This window comes from Rhinatrema bivittatum, chromosome 3, assembly GCF_901001135.1.
Source record: "Rhinatrema bivittatum chromosome 3, aRhiBiv1.1, whole genome shotgun sequence".
Classification (NCBI taxonomy): Eukaryota; Metazoa; Chordata; class Amphibia; order Gymnophiona; family Rhinatrematidae; genus Rhinatrema; species Rhinatrema bivittatum.
This window is the reverse complement of record NC_042617.1, coordinates 158,833,629-158,852,713: the sequence shown is the minus strand read 5'-3', so window position 1 is coordinate 158,852,713 and position 19,085 is coordinate 158,833,629. Positions and strand designations below refer to the sequence as shown.

The 19,085-nt window shown below is 42.4% G+C and overlaps 1 protein-coding gene across 1 annotated transcript in view; it reads left to right on the top strand.

The window, feature by feature from the left end:
* Positions 1–19,085, top strand: part of LOC115087120 (probable methyltransferase TARBP1) — a 421,872-nt gene that overhangs the window by 10,308 nt on the left and 392,479 nt on the right. The window contains exons 3-4 of the mRNA XM_029593877.1: positions 3,473–3,542; positions 10,019–10,167. Coding sequence (XP_029449737.1) covers positions 3,473–3,542; positions 10,019–10,167 — 219 coding nt within the window. The remainder of the gene's footprint in view (positions 1–3,472; positions 3,543–10,018; positions 10,168–19,085) is intronic.

Here is a 19,085-nt window from a genome sequence, read left to right as displayed (position 1 = left end):
GCTCAGAATATTAAAGGTACAAACTAGTTCTGATCTGTCCCAGTTTGGAAATTAGAAAATTGTGCAGTCCTTCAGGCATTGTACTGCCTTTGCTTTTCACTTTCATTGAACTTGAAGGATATACAATGGTTTTAAACTTTTTTTTTCTTTTTTAATGTATATTCAAAGCCTTGAAGCCAAAGAAAGATGGTAGATCTAAATTCAGATCCATTTGTTGCAAATGCCATACATTCAGCCATCAGAAAATTGGCAGTTGGCCAGCTCACTGGTTCTGCAGAGAATCTGATTTGATTCTCGGACCCAGCGTCTGCTCTCCAGGCTGAGTTGGGGGGTGAGGACACTGTGGGAGGGTAGCATTCACGGCACCTAAGAGAAGGCATCTCAGTCATTGTTTGCACTGCTGCCTGCTGGATTGTGGGGGGAACTGTGGTTTGTGGCCCTGTCACTGAGGACTGTCACTGAAATGGTAGGCTAGGTGGCGAGGGTGATATAATAATGGAAAACCTCTAAGTTGTGAAAGAAGGTTCATGGTGTTATAGCCCAAATGGAGGCCAACTCCTACTGAACTGGAAACCTGAAGGAGCAGAAAGAAACTGCTGCCCCCCCCCCCCAAAAAAAAGATAAAGATTCTCAGTTGATAGCTCACAAACTGGGATCCACCAGAAATTAAATGGGGAAAAAAAGAGCAACCCAATAAGTCAAATTTTTGTTTGTGGAGAAGGGGCACATGTAGTCTTTAAAGCTCATGTGCATCATCCTCTTTGGATAATTGATACGTTTCATTGGATCAGTGTCGTCATAACCTAAAGTAAATCCATTTATGTTCCAGGAATTATGATGTCTAGAACTCTGCAGTACTGTAGTATTTATTTATTTATTTGTTTGTTTTTATATACCGGTGTTGATCTGGAATATCACATCGGTTTACATTGCAACTGGGGTTCTAAGAGGTGTCAAGGCCTTCTTAGTTTTCATTGTAACTTCAAAATAATTCTTACAGTAAAAGTTAACTGAAACGGGAACAACATTATGTCCTACAGCGTATCATATAGTATATAACATAATATAATATAACTTATAATAATTAGGATATAACTAACAATGGAACAAAAGCAACATTTGTATTCTACGCCTAGTCTGGGGTAGCACGGAGAATAGAAATTTTTTAGCAATTTTGACATTGAGTAGTACGAGTGTTTGTAGATTATAAATAGGATATAACTAACAGTGACTGTAGAGTGTAAATAAGGTATAACTAACAATAGATTAAAATGAGACAAAAGCAACATTGTATTCTATGACTAGTCTGGAGTAGCATGGAGAATAGCAATTTTATAGTCATATTATAGCAATTTTGTAGCAATTTTGACTTTGAGTAGTGTAAGTGTCTGTAAATTGCCATAGAGTAATTTTTAAAGTGTAAATATGATCAAGAGAAAACATTGCGGACATTCAAGTGGAGATGAGGTTGGTGCACACACACTCCTTTTGGCATCATAAAATGTTTAAGGAAAACTAACGGCGTCAAAACCTTAAGCTAAGTTTTAACTTTTGATTACACGGGTATTTTGGTATTTTGAGAAAAAGCAAATGTAAAAATAAGAAAAAAAGAGATTATCATCTTTGACCAATGATTAAATATAAGGCAAATAAGGTCAGAGAACCGTACGAGGATGCCTATTATGAAGGTCAAACATAATCAATAGATGTGTCTGAATTCATTGGGAGGTTTCTGGTTTATTGACTGAAGTCTTTAAGAAATTACATTTTAAATTAATAAAGAAAAAAGGTATTACTTAAAGATGCACAATTTCCTTAGAAATTCACTGTGTGTCCCTTCCATTCGCTCTCCCTACTCCCCTGGCCACTTTGCCCTCTCAGTCCCCAACTCCTCCACCTGCCAGTATCTCTCCCCTCCACCTCTAGGCTCAACCCCTTCCACTCTATTGCCAGTCCCAGAGTTTGACCCCATTCTCAATACTGCCCCTCACACAGGCTCCCTCTGTCCCTCCCTCTCTCTAGTACACATACACACACCCTCATACAGGCTCCCTCACTCTCTTGCACACACACATCCCCTCATCATACAGGGCCCTCTCTCTTGCATACACACCCACACAAGCTTCCTTTCTCTCTCTCACACATACATCTCACACAGGCTACCTATGTCTCTCTCATGCACCCCTTCACACAGGCTCTGTCTCACACATACACAATCCCTTCACACAGGCTAGCACCCTCACATATACATGATCCCTTTTTCATATACATGAGCTCCCAATCTCTCTCTCTCACTCACTCACACGCACACTCCTTCACAATCTCCTCATATAGGCTTCCTCTCTCTGAAACCCATACTCAAGCACCCCCCCCCTGCTCTCTTACCTTCCATGCTCTCTCTCACACACACACATTCTCTGTCACCGGGGCCTTCCATCTTCGCCATGAGCGGAGCACAATCCATTCACGGCACACGGGGGCCTTCCATCTTCGCCGCTAATGGCACGCTGGGGTCTTTATCTTTGTTGCGAATGGAGTGCGGCACGCGTGGGACGTGCTCCATTCGCGGCATGCAGGGGTTTCCTCTGCTATTTTTTGCACAGAATTTGGCAGTTCTGCGCAGAAAATGGCAATTCTGTGCAGAGGGGGAATTCTGTGCAAATTCTGCACTCCACAGTAGCACAGAATTCCCCCAGGACTAATATATTACTTTTACTTTTATATTACTTTTAGTAATATATTACTTTTAGTAATCACCCACAAAGCCATTCTTAACATCTCTCCGCTGGACCTATCGACCCCCCTGCAACTTCATACTTCAACCCGTCCTCTGAGATTAGTGCAAAGAGGGACTCTTAGAACACCTACATTCAAAACCTCCTTTAGTAAAAGAGCCTTTTCCACCGCAGGCCCCAAACAGTGGAACCTGCTCCCACCGGACCTTAGGCTGGAACAATGCCCAATTACATTCAAGAAGAGACTTAAGACGCTACTATTCAGACAAGCCTTCCCATAACACTCGTCCTTGCCTCATCCTCCACGGACCTTCTCTTCCTAAGCTCAGATGCCTAAGCACTTTTTCTTCCGCTGCATAAGCTATTTAATATATGTATATTAGTTTCATTAAATGTATGGTAACCCTCCGCTACCCTCCCCCCCCCACCTTCCAACCCCCTTACAATCCCTCATTCCTACCCCCTCCCTCGGAATACCTTGTTACCCCAAAAAGCCAACTCTTATCAGTTCTTACCAGTTTTGACACGTTACTCCCCATGCTTAAGCTGTATCCAAGTTTTTCTCTCCCCCTGTTCTATGTAAGACAACTTTGTCACTGTTTTATGGTTGCAATGTAAACCGGAGTGATAATTAACTCTGTTATTTGAACTTCGGTATAGAAAAGTTATAAATAAATAATAAATAAATAAATATTTATTTTAACTGTATAAGATAACTTGCATTTTCCAAATTTCAGATACATGTCATAAAGCCAGTTCTGCCAAAGCTGAACAATTTGTTTGAGTCTGCAGTTTGCAAAGAAAAAGGTAAATTTATTTTTCCATTTTGTTTCACATTTAAGGTAATAGGCTGTTGTCTCCCATCTTACCCTCTTTACCTTCTTAGAGCCTGTGAGATGATTAGAGAAAGCAGGCTGTGTTACTGAGCTATTCTGCAAAGTGCCGCACGCTATGGATCTGGCATTAAGCTTTGCAGAAAAACATCTTTCCAGTACATTGCGGTAACAGTGCTTTTGAGTCTTGGCTTCACTGTGACCGTGCAGTGTGCTTCCACTGCTGTGCCACTTTGTCAAACTGCTGGTGTGGATGGAATGGACGCTGCGTAAGACATTAGGTGAGCCTCGGAGAGCAGCAATGTATCTGGCAAGTGTTAGGCTGTGCCGTTTGGGTACAGTGTCCGTTTTTTATTACTATTGTGGTGTTTAAAAAGGCCTTGCCTTCCTTTTATAAAGATCTGATTTTAAGACTTTTTTTTTTCAGGACTTTAGATCATACATGAAGACATTTTCACCCATTCTTTACCCATAGGGAAAATTGCTTAAGTCCATTGATACTATTCTGGCAGTAGCTATTGTATATGTTTTGTTATCTTGTTATTTAGTGAAGCTCTACAGTTTAGTTTTGTTGGTGGACTATGTGTGATTCAAAATGTTACCTTCTGCATGAAGAAGCTTAGGTAGCACCAATCAATGACAGATACAGTATAGAAATGAGGAATACGCAGGCTCCAAGTTTTGCATCTGAACGTGAAATACCAATGAGGGCAAGAGCCTCAAGTCTCCATCCTTGGCCATATTCCATCTAGCATAGCCCAGATCTCTGAATATTGTCCTCCCACCGGCATACGGGAAAAGAACAATAATTAGGAAGAAGGTTCCCCCCTCTCAATAGATGCCGCGCTGCTCCATCTGTTTTTGTTCTGCTCCCCAGTAGGAGATGGAGCATTTCAAAGTATTGTCCACAAGGATCTCCTTCCTTTGCAGAGAGGGCTGCTGCACCAACAACTCACCAACAACTGTACTCTCTCTTCTCCTGCTGGGTAACTATGGCCACAGTCTTTCTTCTTTTCCCCTACTGGGCAGTCATCACCACAATCCTCTTCTTCACACAACTTGCCCTTCCGCTGGGTAACTGCAGGCCATGGGCCACTAGTTTTTATTTATTTATTTATTTATTTATTTATATTCCGCTTTTCAGTTGCTGCAGCCGAGCAGCGCTGAAAGTTAACTACTCCTGTCAGCACTGCGAGGCTTGACTTAAAATGAGTGCAGTCTTTGGGAGACAGTGCCAGAGGTAGTTTTGACAGCATCAGAGTTGGCGTTGGAGAAATTGAAAGTGGAGGGAATTGTGGTGGAATGGGGGGGGAAGAGCAGTGTTTGTGATTCTAGGACAAGAGCAAGGAAGGAAGGAAGGATGAGAAGTGGATGCTATATTTAAAATAATGTATAGACTGCATAGACAAGGTTCAAAGTGATTTACAACATTATGAGCATACAACTTGATAAACAAATACATAAAGCAATATAAAAATAAAATTAAATAAAATAGATCACAAAGATGGATGCAATAGAATAAACAAATAAACAAAATATAGCGTTTATGTACTAGATTTCCAGCCTGCAAAGAAGTACATTGGGATTGACGGTGTCAAAGGCCGCCGATAGATCTAGTGCAATTAGCATAAATCTTTGACCAGCTTCAAAATTGTCTGATGTCTACAGTAGACAATAGTAATAGTTTGGTGTTCAGTGACTTCCTTTTTTTTTTAAATTTATGCTTTATTAAATTTCTCATACATTTTACAATGAAAAAGAAATAAGAAAAAGGGATAACAATTCACAATAGATAATTAATAAGAAAACAAAAAAAAAAAGAAATATATACTATTTGTTAATCCCTTCTACAAGTCCACATTAAATGGGAAGCCTTCACATATAAGTAACATGTACTAAAGAAATATTTATAACCTTATGAATAAACTGGGGTTTAAACTATTTTGACCAGCTATATATTCAATATGACTATCACAAATCTCTTATCCACCTTTATCAGAAAGGAATACTTCCAGATGCGAAGGTTCAAGAAAAATAAATGTATTTTTCTGCAGTGTAACAATACACTTGCAAGGAAACTTGAGGAAGAATGTGGCCCCACTCTTTCTCTCATCATAAGAAATTGTTTCCTTCTAAGCTGTGTATTCCTCGACACATCAGGGAAAACTTGGACCACTTTACCACAAAAGGAAAAACTTTTATTTTTAAAATACTTTTGTAGGACAAGATTCTTATCCTGTTCTAATCCAAAAGCCACTATTAAGGTAGCTCTTGTAGAAATATCGTCAGTTGAGGCTTCTAAAAAAGATGTTAAGTTTGGGCTCTTGTTATTTAATACATCTATCCCACCTTCAGGTGCTATGCATTTCCTTCTATAATTAGATATATAATACATCTTAGAAACTAATAGAGCATTAGTAATGCATAGTATTTCTTTTACATATTTTCTAAACAATTCCTGAGCTGATAACAGCCTTGTAAATGGGAAATTCAGAAAACGTAGATTTTTACTGCGTAAATTATTTTCCAAGTTCTCCATATGTTTATTATACACTATCAATGTATCTTTTATAAAAGTTGTTCCCGTCGCCTGTAATGATGTAATCTGTCTACCCAATACTACATTTGTATCCTCAACTTGATCAATTCTTTTGCCAAAGTCCTCCATTTTCCCCTTAATTTCACTAGAAAATACTGTGGTTTGAGTAATGGATTGGGATATTCTCCTTTCCATCTTTGTAATAGCCTTCCAGACATCTACTAGAGAGAGATTCTCAGGCACAGTTATTTCACCCTCCTCTACTTCCTTTTCAACTGCAGCCATCTCTATAGATTTTTTTTTCTCTTGTGTTGTTAACTCCTCTCTTAAGTTAGGGGTATTTTGAACACTTACCCCTTCACTTGTAGGAGTACTATTGGATTTCTGGTCGTGGGCGGGACTGGCAGTAGCCCCCGATGAAAAGGAGATTTATTGTGCTACTTCTCTGGGTGTCTGGCTTCCCCTTCTAACAATATGGGAATCCATTGGGCCTCTCAATTCTTTATTCACAGGTGTGGATGTTAAAACTTTCATTTTTCTTTTCCTCCCCATCGAAGAGCACAGCCGTTTTACCTTCAAAATTTTTCCCAGGGGCACGCCCCTTTAGCTGCACGCCAGCAACTGTGCGCTGCTGTACAGCTCTTTAAATCAGCACAGCTCGTCCGATGTTAGTGACGTCAGAGGGGGTGGGAGACAAGTTTTTCCGCTCACCAGCTCTCTGTCCTGGCTGCCCTTGCTCCTTCTGAAGTGTCTCTCCCCAGGTAGGCTTCCCGGTGTTCAGCAACTTCCTGAAGCTAAATTGATAAGGATCTAGGATCTGGTTATCACTGAGATATTTGTTTAATTGCTTCAGAACTATGCCTTTGAGCACCTTAGTCAGAAACGGTAGTGACGAAATGGGCTGGTAGGTGTGAGGGAATGGGGGGAAGGATGGGTGTGAAGCTCGAGGGTTAAATATTGGAGGGGAGGGGAAATAAGGAGAGAATAAGCAAGACTTAGTTTGGGCAACCCAAAGAATAGAAGGGATTGACTTGGAAATTCAATCGGGGGCCATCATGAGGCAGTTGGACTTGCCTCCCCTAATTCTTCTTTTTACTTCTGGTAAAATATTTCCCATTTTCTGTTATCCATCTACCTAGATCAGTGTGCCTTAACCTTTTGAAGCTGAAGGCACACCTACATTAACAACAATATTGTGTGGCACACCAGTATCCCCAGAGCAGGCATTGCAGACATGGAGAAGACTTTGTATATGAAAGGAAAGCGATGGAAACGCTGAAAGCCCCAACAATCTATTTTTTTCAAAATTTTAAAGGAGAAGGGGCAGAGAGACACTTGAACTCGTCATAGTGGACCAGGTCCCTTTATCTATATACAAGTGCAGGAGAAGTGAAAAGTCAGTGTAAGACAGGCAATTGGCTCAGTTGTTACCTTGGTTGCTGCATGTGGCTGCCAGATCTTTCAGTGCTGCTACTCCAAATACTAAAAGTGAGTCACATTGTTAGGATTCATAGCCCACAGATAGCCCCGCGAGCCCTCCTGGCTTATAAGTCCAGGCCCCATGGCAGTTCCTCAGCAACAGGTCTCCAGAAGTGCCTTGCTCGTCGGTGTGTGTTGCCTCGTTCCTATATTCTGCCTTGTTCTGTGCTCTGGTGTTCCTGCATTCCAGCCCTGCCTTTTTATCTGCTGCCTTGCTCCAGATTCCTTGCCTTGCCTTGTCTTTGTTTGCCCGATCCTAGTCTTATCCTTGCCATTGTCTTGTCTTATTTTCCCTCAGCCTGGATTCCGACCTTGGCTCTGGGCTTTGACCATTCACGGATTCACGCCTGCTGCCCAGACCCGATCTTTGCTTCGGAGCTGACCCTGCCTTGTCTGCTGCCAGCCCTGACCTCCTGCCTACCTATTGGTTCTCTTTGCCTGGTGCCTGCCCTGATCTCTGGCCTGCCTACTGGTTCTCATCTGCTGCCTGCCCTGACCTTCAACTGGCTTTGAACTCTCATTCTTGCCACCGCTTTAGGGACCGGTCTAAGACCTGCTGGCCGCCAGAACCTAAGGGCTCAGCCTGTGGGGAAGGCGGCTGGTATAGGCAAAGCTCCGGCCAGTTCCTCCACAGGGCGCATCTTCCAGCTGACTAGGGTGGGCCTAGCAGGTTTGCCTGCTAGGCTGCACCAACCACCTCTCGGCACCAATGGTCCACCACCACCACCACCAGATCTGTTGCTGGTGTTACATACATCCGGAGCTCACTGCATGCTATCCCCATTTTACTCAGCCTGAGAATAAGACAGAGGCTGAAAGGTCTCAAAGGAGGATATTCATGAAGAGGTACTGTGTGAAATGTGCATGCTGTACAAAGCGGGGCGTGGTTATCTGTGCCCTGCCTGTTGCCCATGATTAATTACCACACTCCAGGGCTCATGCTGTAGTTAGAAGCATGCATAACTTTTTCTCAGAAAGGGCTTTCTACATGTTTAAGAGCCACTGCTTATGTCTTATGTGAGGTGCTGAGAGCAGAGTCCAGGTGTTGGCCTGCATCTGTGTATTGGGCAGTGGTGACATTTCTAGAGCACACCTTATCAGGTCTGAAGGCACACTGGTTGGGAAATACTGATCTAGGGGTTTTTTTTGTTCCAGTTTCATGTTTTCAGTAGACTTTTCTGTAGTTTAGAATATTTTTGGTGTTTATTGTGTTTTTAATTTTCTTGGTGTTCGAGCTCTTTCCATAGACCTTATAGTTTACACACAATCTTTAATCTTCTGGCTCTTCCTTAGATGCCAGTAGCAATACTGTATTGTCAGCATATTGAACTTTCATTGGGCAAGAACATCAGTGAGATACACCATCCATGGCCTGCAAGGTTAAAAATTATTTAAATTGACCAAAATTACTCAGTGTGTATCCCTGTGTTATTGCTCTTTCTGTTTTCACCTTCATTCTGTTAAGTGCTATTCTGATGCTATACGTTTGAGTCCAATATAAATTAATTTGCTTAATTTTGTGTGTTGGTATATCCACTCTACATATTGGGCCCGATATTCAAAGATATCTGGTTATCTAAATTATACGGATATTAATTATCCGATTAACTTAGCCATGGTGCTAAATATCCATTCTGTGCTGCTGAATATAATCAGATAAGTGCTAGTTATCTGGATATAACTCACCCAGTTAACATTAGACCTGCTATTGAGGTGGTCTAACTTATTCGGTTAACTTAGCTGGATAAGACTGAATATAGGCACTTATCCGGTTACGAAAACTGGATAAGTTGCCCCACCTTGATCTGCCTATTGCCTGCCCCCAAGATATCTGGCTGTCTATTTAACCGGCTAAATGGCGGCTGCTGAACATAGCCAGATATTCAGTGGCTGCCACAGCCAGATAAGTAGGACTTATTCTGCTAAGTAGTGTTTCAATATTGGGCCCATTATTTCTACCAGTTGACTGATTTACTTTATTGAAATGCTTTGACATAGTTCTTTACTTTCTGTCTCTTGATTCATTCTCTCTGATGATATTCATAATAAGCAAATACCATTTCCTGTTTTTTCCCCCAACTAAATCTTTGTCTTATTGTAATGTAACCTATATGTACTTGTATGTTCAGGCAGCATCACCCATAACTGATTGTACACGCACCTGAGGAAGGGTGCGCATAGCTTGAAAGCTGCACACAAATACTTTGTTGGCCCTGTAAAAAGATACCACTTACAACTTGTTTCAACTTTATCTTTTTCTTGTAAAGCTGAAAATAAGATTTTAGTGTGTTGTAATATGAAGCTGTTTACTATGCATATATTTTATTTTTATACTTAGGCTTCAAACTGGGCATTTTACCAAGTATGTGCTGTGCTGTGTAAACATAATTTAAAAAAAAAAAAAAAAAAGTAAAATCAAGCTTTTATTGTAGATTGTTGGTTGTTTCATCCGTCCTGGCATATTTCCATTTATAAAAGAATGTTTGAGAGTGAAAACAAAACATTGGTGAAGGAAGGAGTTGATCACTTTCTAGAGCTTTATGATGCAATATCTCTTCCGAGGTCAGAAGCATTTTCTGAGGTAAGGGCAGTGGTGACTGGCAGACTCACACAGGTAAAAATTTCTACTCTATAAACAGCATACATGAAAATGGAATAAAGGAATGTCATGGAGTCCAGGCTGGAGTCAGGGAACATCAGGGCATGGACTGGGAGCTGAGGTCAGACGTAGGCTTGTTGAGGCATTCACTGGCTGGGAGCTGGATCTGAGGGAAAGACAAGGGATTGAACTGGACTGGGCAGGACAAGGACTGGACTAAAGTAACAGAGAACAAGAAAGCCTAACTGGGCATGACTGGACAAGGTAATCCTAGTAGGCTCGGAGGCTGTACAGAAAGACAGAACAATCCAGGAGGGCACAGAGCAAGACCAGAAGGCTCAGATGGGCCCCAAGACTAGGCAAGGTAAAATAGCAACATAAGAGTGGCCAGGTCAGAGAGCCAAGGTAACTCAATGAAGAAGCACTGAACCAGCTAAGAAGGGCTGAGGCTTGGGCTTAGTAGGATCAGTGATGAGGTAACTGGCAAGGTAGTGAGCAAGGCTCTCTAAGGACTCCTGGTTGGAGGGAAGACTGCACAGCAGATGAAACTGTGACAAGGACTGTCTTAACACTAGCTGATGGCAATAATTTATAAACCACCAAACGTTTGCATGTATAAGCATAAGTCCGTATATTTATAGTTCTTGAAAACATTTTTAAATGCATATAAAATATAGAAAAAGTATCAACAACATGCAAATGGGACAACTGGTTTTCCGGGTACTTAACTCATATCGCAAAGACGAAACCTCTATCCCAACGTGGACCTGTGTTTTTGAAAACTTCTGCATCAGAGGATATAGCATAGATTGCTTAATGCTCAAATCTTGGTTTTCAGTGCTAAGCTCATCAGCGATCCCAGTGCTCTTCCAGCATCTTGATTTCTACAAAAGGGAAGAAAGACATTAAATTAAGTAGAAGTGAGCATTTTCTATTTATGTATTTGTCACGGGCTTATGGTGTGAGTACACTTACCCAGGTACCATATCCTTTGCAAATACTGTAGGAGAATGTTTGATAATGTTTTCAGACTTGTGATAAGAATGCAAAAAGTCTTTCTCCCCGATTGGTAAACTCTACTCAGTTCTCATCCATGTACTGAATGATATTTGGGACCCTTTGCTTGTAAAAGAAAAGCAAAAACCTACTTTACATTTTTTTTTACATTTATTAAAATGTATTAATCGCCTAACACTTAACAAGGCCTAAGCGATATACAAGAATACATACATAATAAAAACAAAATAAAATACAAACAACAAATTTCAGCTTCACAGAAACCAAGGAGCAAAATACCAAATATTAATGGTACATTTACTGTTTTAGGCATAGGAGCATAAACTTCCCTGTACTTACCCGGATCCGTCCAGACACCTGGGTTCATCTCCCCCTATCAGCAGATGGAGACAGAAAAAAAACCTCACTGACACCGTATCTAAGCAACCGTGCCACCTGCAGTTCGTCAGTATTTCTCTGTCTCCAGCAGATGGCAGGGGCTGTTAATCCTGCAGTTCTGCACTTGACTAATTTTTTCAACTAATTATTTTCTTTTGAGCCTTCCTCCCGGGGTTTTAAAAAAATTTTTTTTTATAATCCTTAGGGTTCTTCCCTGTCTGGTTGAGGCGGCCGAGCTGGGGGTTGGTACCCTTGTGTGTGCTTGGTTTGGGTGCCCGTGAGGTGTGAATTTGGTTGTCCAGATCCCTCCCTTCATGAGGCCGCTGAGGTGGCTGCAGGCTCTTTACAATACTTTTTTACAAGATACTTTTGATTATTTTTGTCAATTTTTCAGGGCAGGTTGTTCATTTTTAACTAAAGCTAATTGAAAAAAACAAAACAAAACTGTGTTTGCACCGGAGCACTGCTCTACAGGTGAGCGACTTCCTCCCCTTAGCTTTTTGTGGGGCTCTGGCTGTTTGTTTGGGGGACCCTTCCTTTTGTCGTGGTGAGTACCTTCAGAGAAAGGATTTTAATTTTATCTCTACCTTATGGCTCGCGGCAGGGCATGCCATTCATGCGGCTCTGATTCTTCCCAGCTTAATAGGTCGGGGTTATAAGTTAACTGTGCCGACGGTGGGGAGGGGTCGTCTGTGGCTCCTTCTCCCGCTAAACAGCGTCAAGTATTGTCTTTTGGACTGGCTGCAACTTCTTTTTTTACCTCACCCGGCTGGCGCAGGAACTGTGGCCATTTTGGATTTTGCCACAAAAGTTCCCGCATCGCCGGGGACGGTGGGGGAGGGTCGTCCATCTCTGTCTCCGGCCTGTTCCAGGTTGGGGAACGGGCAGGGAGGGCTAGAAGGGAAGGAAAGCTCTAGTTTGCCTGTTTTTCAACCAGACCATGCTGGTTTTGGTGCAGGGAGACTTTTCTCCACAGACTTTGTTACTTCATGATGCCTATATGGCCAGACAGCAAGCGGCTTGGAGGGACTACACAGCCACAGATTCCACCGAGGGTCCTTCGGGGGGGTCTCAAGAGGTCTCCTATGCCCGGTAATAGGGTTCCCTCAGCACAGGGCTTGATTTTTCTCCCGCAGGGTGATGCAGCTGGGGCGGTTGATCCGGAGGATGCTATCATAGCTCCTGCTGTTACTGGTTCGGGGTCTGGCCAAGCTCCCCTGGTGGCTCTGGTTATTCCGGCTACCGATGATGCGGGTCAAGGGGATGACTCGGTCTCTTTTATTCATGAGCCGGAAGATCCTAAGGTGGTCAGCCTTTTTAAAAGGGAAGAGCTGGAGATTTTGCTTTCCTTGGCTTACCAGGTTCTTGGGGTTAAAATGCCTCAGGAGAACCAGGATTTGGACGGAGAGGACCCGGCACTAGGTGCCATCCGAGATCCTCCAACTTCTTTCCCTTACCACAAGTCGGTTAGGAAGTTAGTAGAAGAGGAATGGGGACTCCTTATTCTGGTTTAAAAGTTGGCAGAGCCATGGGGAAACTTTACCCTCTACCAGAACAGGATTTAGAATTTTTTTTTCTCTCCCGAAAGTATTTATTTATTTATTTATTTATTATTTTTATATACCGACCTTCTTGCATGGGATACAAATCAAACCGGTTTACAGTGAAACAATAACCTCGCATGAAAGCGTTACATAGAACATGAAACATTGATTAAACTTTGAATAAAACATTAGGAATATAGAACATTAGGTAAAGTAGATGTGGTGGTGTCTGCTGTGACTAAGTGCACCACAATTCCGGTTATTGGTTCAATCACTTTAAAAGATGTACAAGATCGTAAGATGGAGTTACACCTTAAAAGGATTTTTGAGGTGGCGTCCCTAGGTTTGCGAGCAGCACTTTGTTCAAGTTTCTTGCAGCGTGCTAGTCTCCGGTGGGTACAGTAGCTTCAAGGTAATTTGTCTGTCAGCTGTGGACGTGATTACAGTTGAACATGTGGAAGCAGCTGTGGCTTATGGTGCGGTGCCTGCTATGATTTGGTGCGTACTTCCTCCAGAGTAATGGCCTCAGCTGTGGCTGCCTGAAGGTTGCTTTGGCTTTACAGTTGGGCGGCAGATGTTTCCTCTAAGGCACAATTGGTATCCTTGCCTTTCAAAGGTAAGTTCTTGTTTGGTGAGGATCTAGAGCAGCTGATCCAGTCTCTTGGAGACAGTAAAGTCCTCAGGTTACCCGAGGATAAACCTAAGGGTAAGAGATTTTTTCAATCATGGTCTCGTTTTCTGTCAAACAGAAGATCGCGGCCTACCCGTGGTATGCCGGGACCGCAGAGACATTATTTTTCGCAGGGGCAAGCATGAGGACAATCCTTTCGAGGAGCCAGAAGGTCCTTTAGGGGATCCTCTGGTGGCTTGTAAGTCTAATGATGCCAGGCTGGTCCACTCCGTCATTCCTATTATAGGAGGTTACTTATGACACTTTTATGTCGAGTGGGCCAAGATCACTCAGGACCAGTGGGTTCTCAATGTGATAAGAAATGGTTACGTTTTAGAATTTGCTCGTCCTGACAGGAACTTTTTCTAATTTCCCCATGCAGCTAGCCGGTCAAGCGGGCAGCGGTACAACTGACTCTAGACTGATTATGTTGGTTAAGTGCGGTAGTACCAGTTCCCAGAGTGGAGCTCTGTCAAGGGAGGTACTCAGTTTATTTTCTGGTCCCCAAAAAGGAGGGCTCATTTCAGCCGATACTCGATTTAAAGAAGATCAATGCAAAACTCAAGGTGCCACGCTTCAGGATGGAAACCCTCAGGTCGGTCATAGTGGCTGTATGCAAAGGAGAATTCCTGGCTTCCTTGGATCTCATGGAGGCTTATCTACATATTCCCATCCATCAGTACTCTCGGCGTTCTCCGCTTCATGATTCTGAGTCAACATTCTCAGTTTCAGACTCTTCCGTTTGGTCTCGCCACGGCTCCACAGACTTTCACCATGGTGATGGTGGTGTGGCAGCTTTCCTTCGAAAGGAGGGTATTCTAGTTCACCCTTATTTGAACGATTGGTTGATCAGAGCCAAGTCAGAGTCTCTATGCCACAAGTCGGTTCATCAAATTCTCGAAGTCCTACAGTCCCTAGGTTGGGTAGTGAATCACAACAAAAGTCAGCTATCACCAACACAAACTTTGGAGTATTTAGGAACTCAGTTCGATACTCTTATAGGCAGAGTCTTTCTCTCTCAAGATTGAATCTTGAAACTTCAGGCCCAGATCCGCCGGTTTTTGCGATTCAGGTACCCAAGGTCTGGGACTACTTACAGGTACTCGGCTCGATGGCCTACACGCTGGACTTGTTCCCTGGGCATTTTCCCATATGAGACCACTATAGACAGCATTGTTGTCCCGCTGGAAGCCAGTATCAGAATAATATCATATCCGCTTACCTCTCAAGGGTTTGCCGAGAGACAGTCTGTCATGGTTGCTTCAGACTTCCAATCTCAGTTGGGGAGTGGACCTCGAAGTTCCTGATTGGATGGTGATTACTACCGATGCCAGTCTCTCTGGATGGGGAGCAGTTTGTCAGTCCCATTCGATTCAGGGATCCTGGTCCATGAGACAGTCTGCGTGGTCTATCAACCGTCTAGAGACCAGGGCGGTTTGCATGGCCTTGAAGGAGTTTCTGCCATTACTGCAGAATCGTCCGGTTCGAGTTCTGTCGGACAACGCAACAGTAGCATATATAAATCGGCAGGGCGGAACCAAAAGCAAGGCAGTGGCTCTAGAGGTGCAGAGGTTGGTACTCTAGGTGGAATGACGTCTAGAGAGATTAGCGGCATCCCACATTGCAGAAACAGAGAATGTTCAGGTGGATTTCTTGAGTTGCACACACTTTGGATCCAGGTGAGTGGGAACTCTCAGAGACAGCTATGCAGTTAATTCAAGATTGTTGGGGGTCTACTTCACGTCAGCCTTATGGCGACCTCTCAGAATGCCAAGGCGTTCCGATTCTTCAGTCGCCGAAGACAGTACTGGGCTGAAAGGGTCGACTCACTGATTCTATCATGGCCTCAGGGAGTTCTACTATATGTTTTTTCTCCATGGCCGCTGGTGGGCAAGGTTCTACGTCACCTAGAAAAGCATTGTGGAGAGGTGATTCTAGTGCCTCTGGAGTGGCCTCAGCATCTGTGGTTTGCGGATCTGGTCAATCTGGCAGTGGACGGCCCGCTTCGCTTCGGCCACCTGATGTGTCTTCTTCGACAGGGTCCTATATTTTTCAACCAGGCTGTTCACTTTTTTCTAGCGGCATGACTTTTGAGAGGTAGCGTTTGAAAAGGAAAGGTTACCCGGACTCTGTTGTTACCACATTGTTACAGTCTAGAAGGAAGTCTACTAATCTCTCTTATGTTAGTGTATGGAAGATTTTTGAATCCTTGTGTTCCATCAGGGGAATTTGCCCTCTTATGGCCTTAATTCCTGAAATATTATCTTTCTTACAGGATGGCTTCACCAAGGGCTTATCTCTTAGTTCTCTTAAAGTGCAGGTAGCAGCACTGGACTCTCTCCATGGCAAAATTGAAGGTTCCTCTATTTCGTCTCATCTGGACATGGTTCGTTTTTTTAGAGGTACAATGAATCTTTGTCCTCCAGTTCAGAAATCTTGTCCGTCCTGGAACCTTAATCTAGTTCTTAAAGTTCTGAGTGAATCTCCCTGTGACCCACTCCGATGGGCTACGTTAAAGGATTTGACACTTAAGGTAATTTTTCTCATCGCCATTTGTTCGGCTAGAAGAATTTCTGAGTTACAGGCATTATGTTGTCGAGATCCTTTCCTTCAGATTTCGGAATCAGAAGTTTCTTTATGGACAGTACCTTCCTTTTTACCAAAGGTAGTTTCAGCGTTCCATGTCAATCAGTCAGTGGAACTTCTGACTTTTCCTAACTTACCGGCGTTGGATCCTAATGCAAGGGAGCTCAAACATCTAGATGTTCAGAGAGCTTTATTGCATTACCTCGAGATTACCAGTGACTTTAGGAGGTCCGATCACCTCTTCGTGCTGTGGAGTGGTCCTAATAGAGGCTCCAAGGCTTCTAAAGCCTCTATTGCACGATGGTTGCAGGAGGCTATTTCTTCTGTGTATATTACACGGGGTCGTCCAGTTCCGGAAGGCTTGCGTGCTCACTCCACACATTTGCAAGCGGCCTCGTGGGTGGAATCTCAACTTGTTTCCACACAGGAAATTTGCAGAGCGGTGACTTGGAAGTCGCTGCATACTCTTGCAAGGCACTATCGCTTAGATGTCTGGCTCCAGCAAACCCTTCCTTTGGCGAGAGTGTTTTGCGAGCGGGATTCTCCATGTCCCACCCTGGGTAAGGGCTTTGGTACATCCCAGGTGTCTGGAATGATCCGGGTACTTACAGGGAAAGAAAAACTTTTACACTTTTTAGCTAAGCCAAATCCACTCTCCTTTCAGCAGTTTGGGAAGATCCATTTCCAAGAAATAGTGAGCTTTACAGCTCTTAAATTAAAAAAGGAAAATTGGTTCTTACCTGATAATTTTCATTCCTGTAGTACCACGGATCAGTCCAGAGCCCACCCAATTAGAAGGGGGTTGTATTAAGGGGAGAGTCATCTGCTCGGCTGTAAGATTGTTCTCTGTTGCATTCCATGTTCTTATTAATTGTTGTTTAATGGTTCCATATTTTTTGCTATTATCTGCTTTGATATAGATATATACTGACGAACTGCAGGTGGCACGGTTGCTTAGATACGGTGTCAGCGAGGTTTTTTTTCTCTGTCTCCATCTGCTGACAGAGGGAGACGAACCCAGGTGTCTGGACTGATCCGTGGTACTACAGGAACGAAAATTAGCAGGTAAGAACCAATTTTCCTTTTTTTAATTTAAGAGCTGTAAAGCTCACCATTTCTTGGAGATGGATCTTCCCAAACTGCTGAAAGGAGAGTGGATTTGGCTTAGTTAAAAAGTGTAAAAGTTTTTAAAATGTGCCCTTTCAGGGCTTTTCCTGGGATCCCTCTGCTTTTTTAATTTTTAAGGTATGAGGAGGACCTCATGCCTCATGTTGATAGGTGAGAAAACTAGCAGGCAGACATTACTTTAAGTGCTGTTGGTCAGTGAGGATTCTTAGTGAACAAGGAAGGAAATCAGAAGAGCAACTTTTATGGTGGGACGAAAGGGTAAGGAAAAGTTTGTGTATATATGTATGTATGAAGCAAAATACTTTTTTTTTGGCCTGGCAGTTTCTTCCTTTTCATAAGAAAATAAGAACATAATAATTGCCATACTGGGTCAGACCAAGGGTCCATCAAGCCCAGTATCCTGTTTCCAACAGTGACCAATACAAGTCACAAGTACCTGGCAAGTACCCAAACATTAAATCTCAAGCCACTATTGCTTAATAATTAATAGCAGTTTCAGGATTTACCCCCTAGGAATTTATCCAAACCTTTTTTAAACCCAGCTACACTAACTGCTGTAACCACATCCTCTGGCAATGAATTCGGAGCTTTATTATGCGCTGAGTAAAAAAGAATTTTCTTCAATTTGTTTTAAATGAACTACTTGCTAACTTCATGGAGTGCCCACTAGTGTATGTATATATGTGCGTGTGTGTGTGTGTATGTATGTATATATAGTAAAAACAAACATGGGCTAAATATCAGATAAAGTGCTAAAAAAAAAAAAACCCCCACACCAAAACAAATCTCAAATGATGGGAGAGGAACACTAATGATAAATACATAAAAAGATTATTGAAAAAAACTTTATTAATTACTACCTTAATTAAAAACAACAGACTCCAAATAGTACACACCAAAATTGTTTAATATACTACATCAGACAAAACTTATACAGACAAGAAATAGCGAATCATGAGCAAACTATAATTTGACAAAAAGATTTTTTTGACATTCACTGAAAATCGCTTAAATATGTAGATCAATAATAGTACCAGCTCTATCAATTAAATACAATGGGGGTAATTTTCAAAAGGAGTTACATGCGTAAATGTAGCTACTATTGTAGCAATTTTCAAAAGCCATTTACTCAAGTAAAGTGCACTTATGTGAGTAAATCCTATAGACAAGTCAATGGCATATATTGTAGCAATTTTCAAAAACCCACTTACTCAAGTAAAGTGAATTTACTCCAGTAAACCTGGTTTTTACTCGAGTAAATGCTTTTTAAAATCAGGCCCAATGTGTTTGTAAAGACTATGAACCTGGATGCAATGTTGCTGTTGCAGAATGAAAGAGAACAATATTGCTATTTGAAAAGTGACACAATTGTTTCTTAACTGGCATCAGCGTGTTCAAATGTGTAGACCAGACAAGACGTACAACTAATTAGACATCCATGCCAAAGTGCCCAATCACTCAATTACCTCAAGAGCACATAGACACAATTCACAAAACATATTCCAAATGATAAGACATTGCTGTATTGGCAAGCTTCAATGCATCAATTTGATATTTCCGATAAGTCACTACAGTAG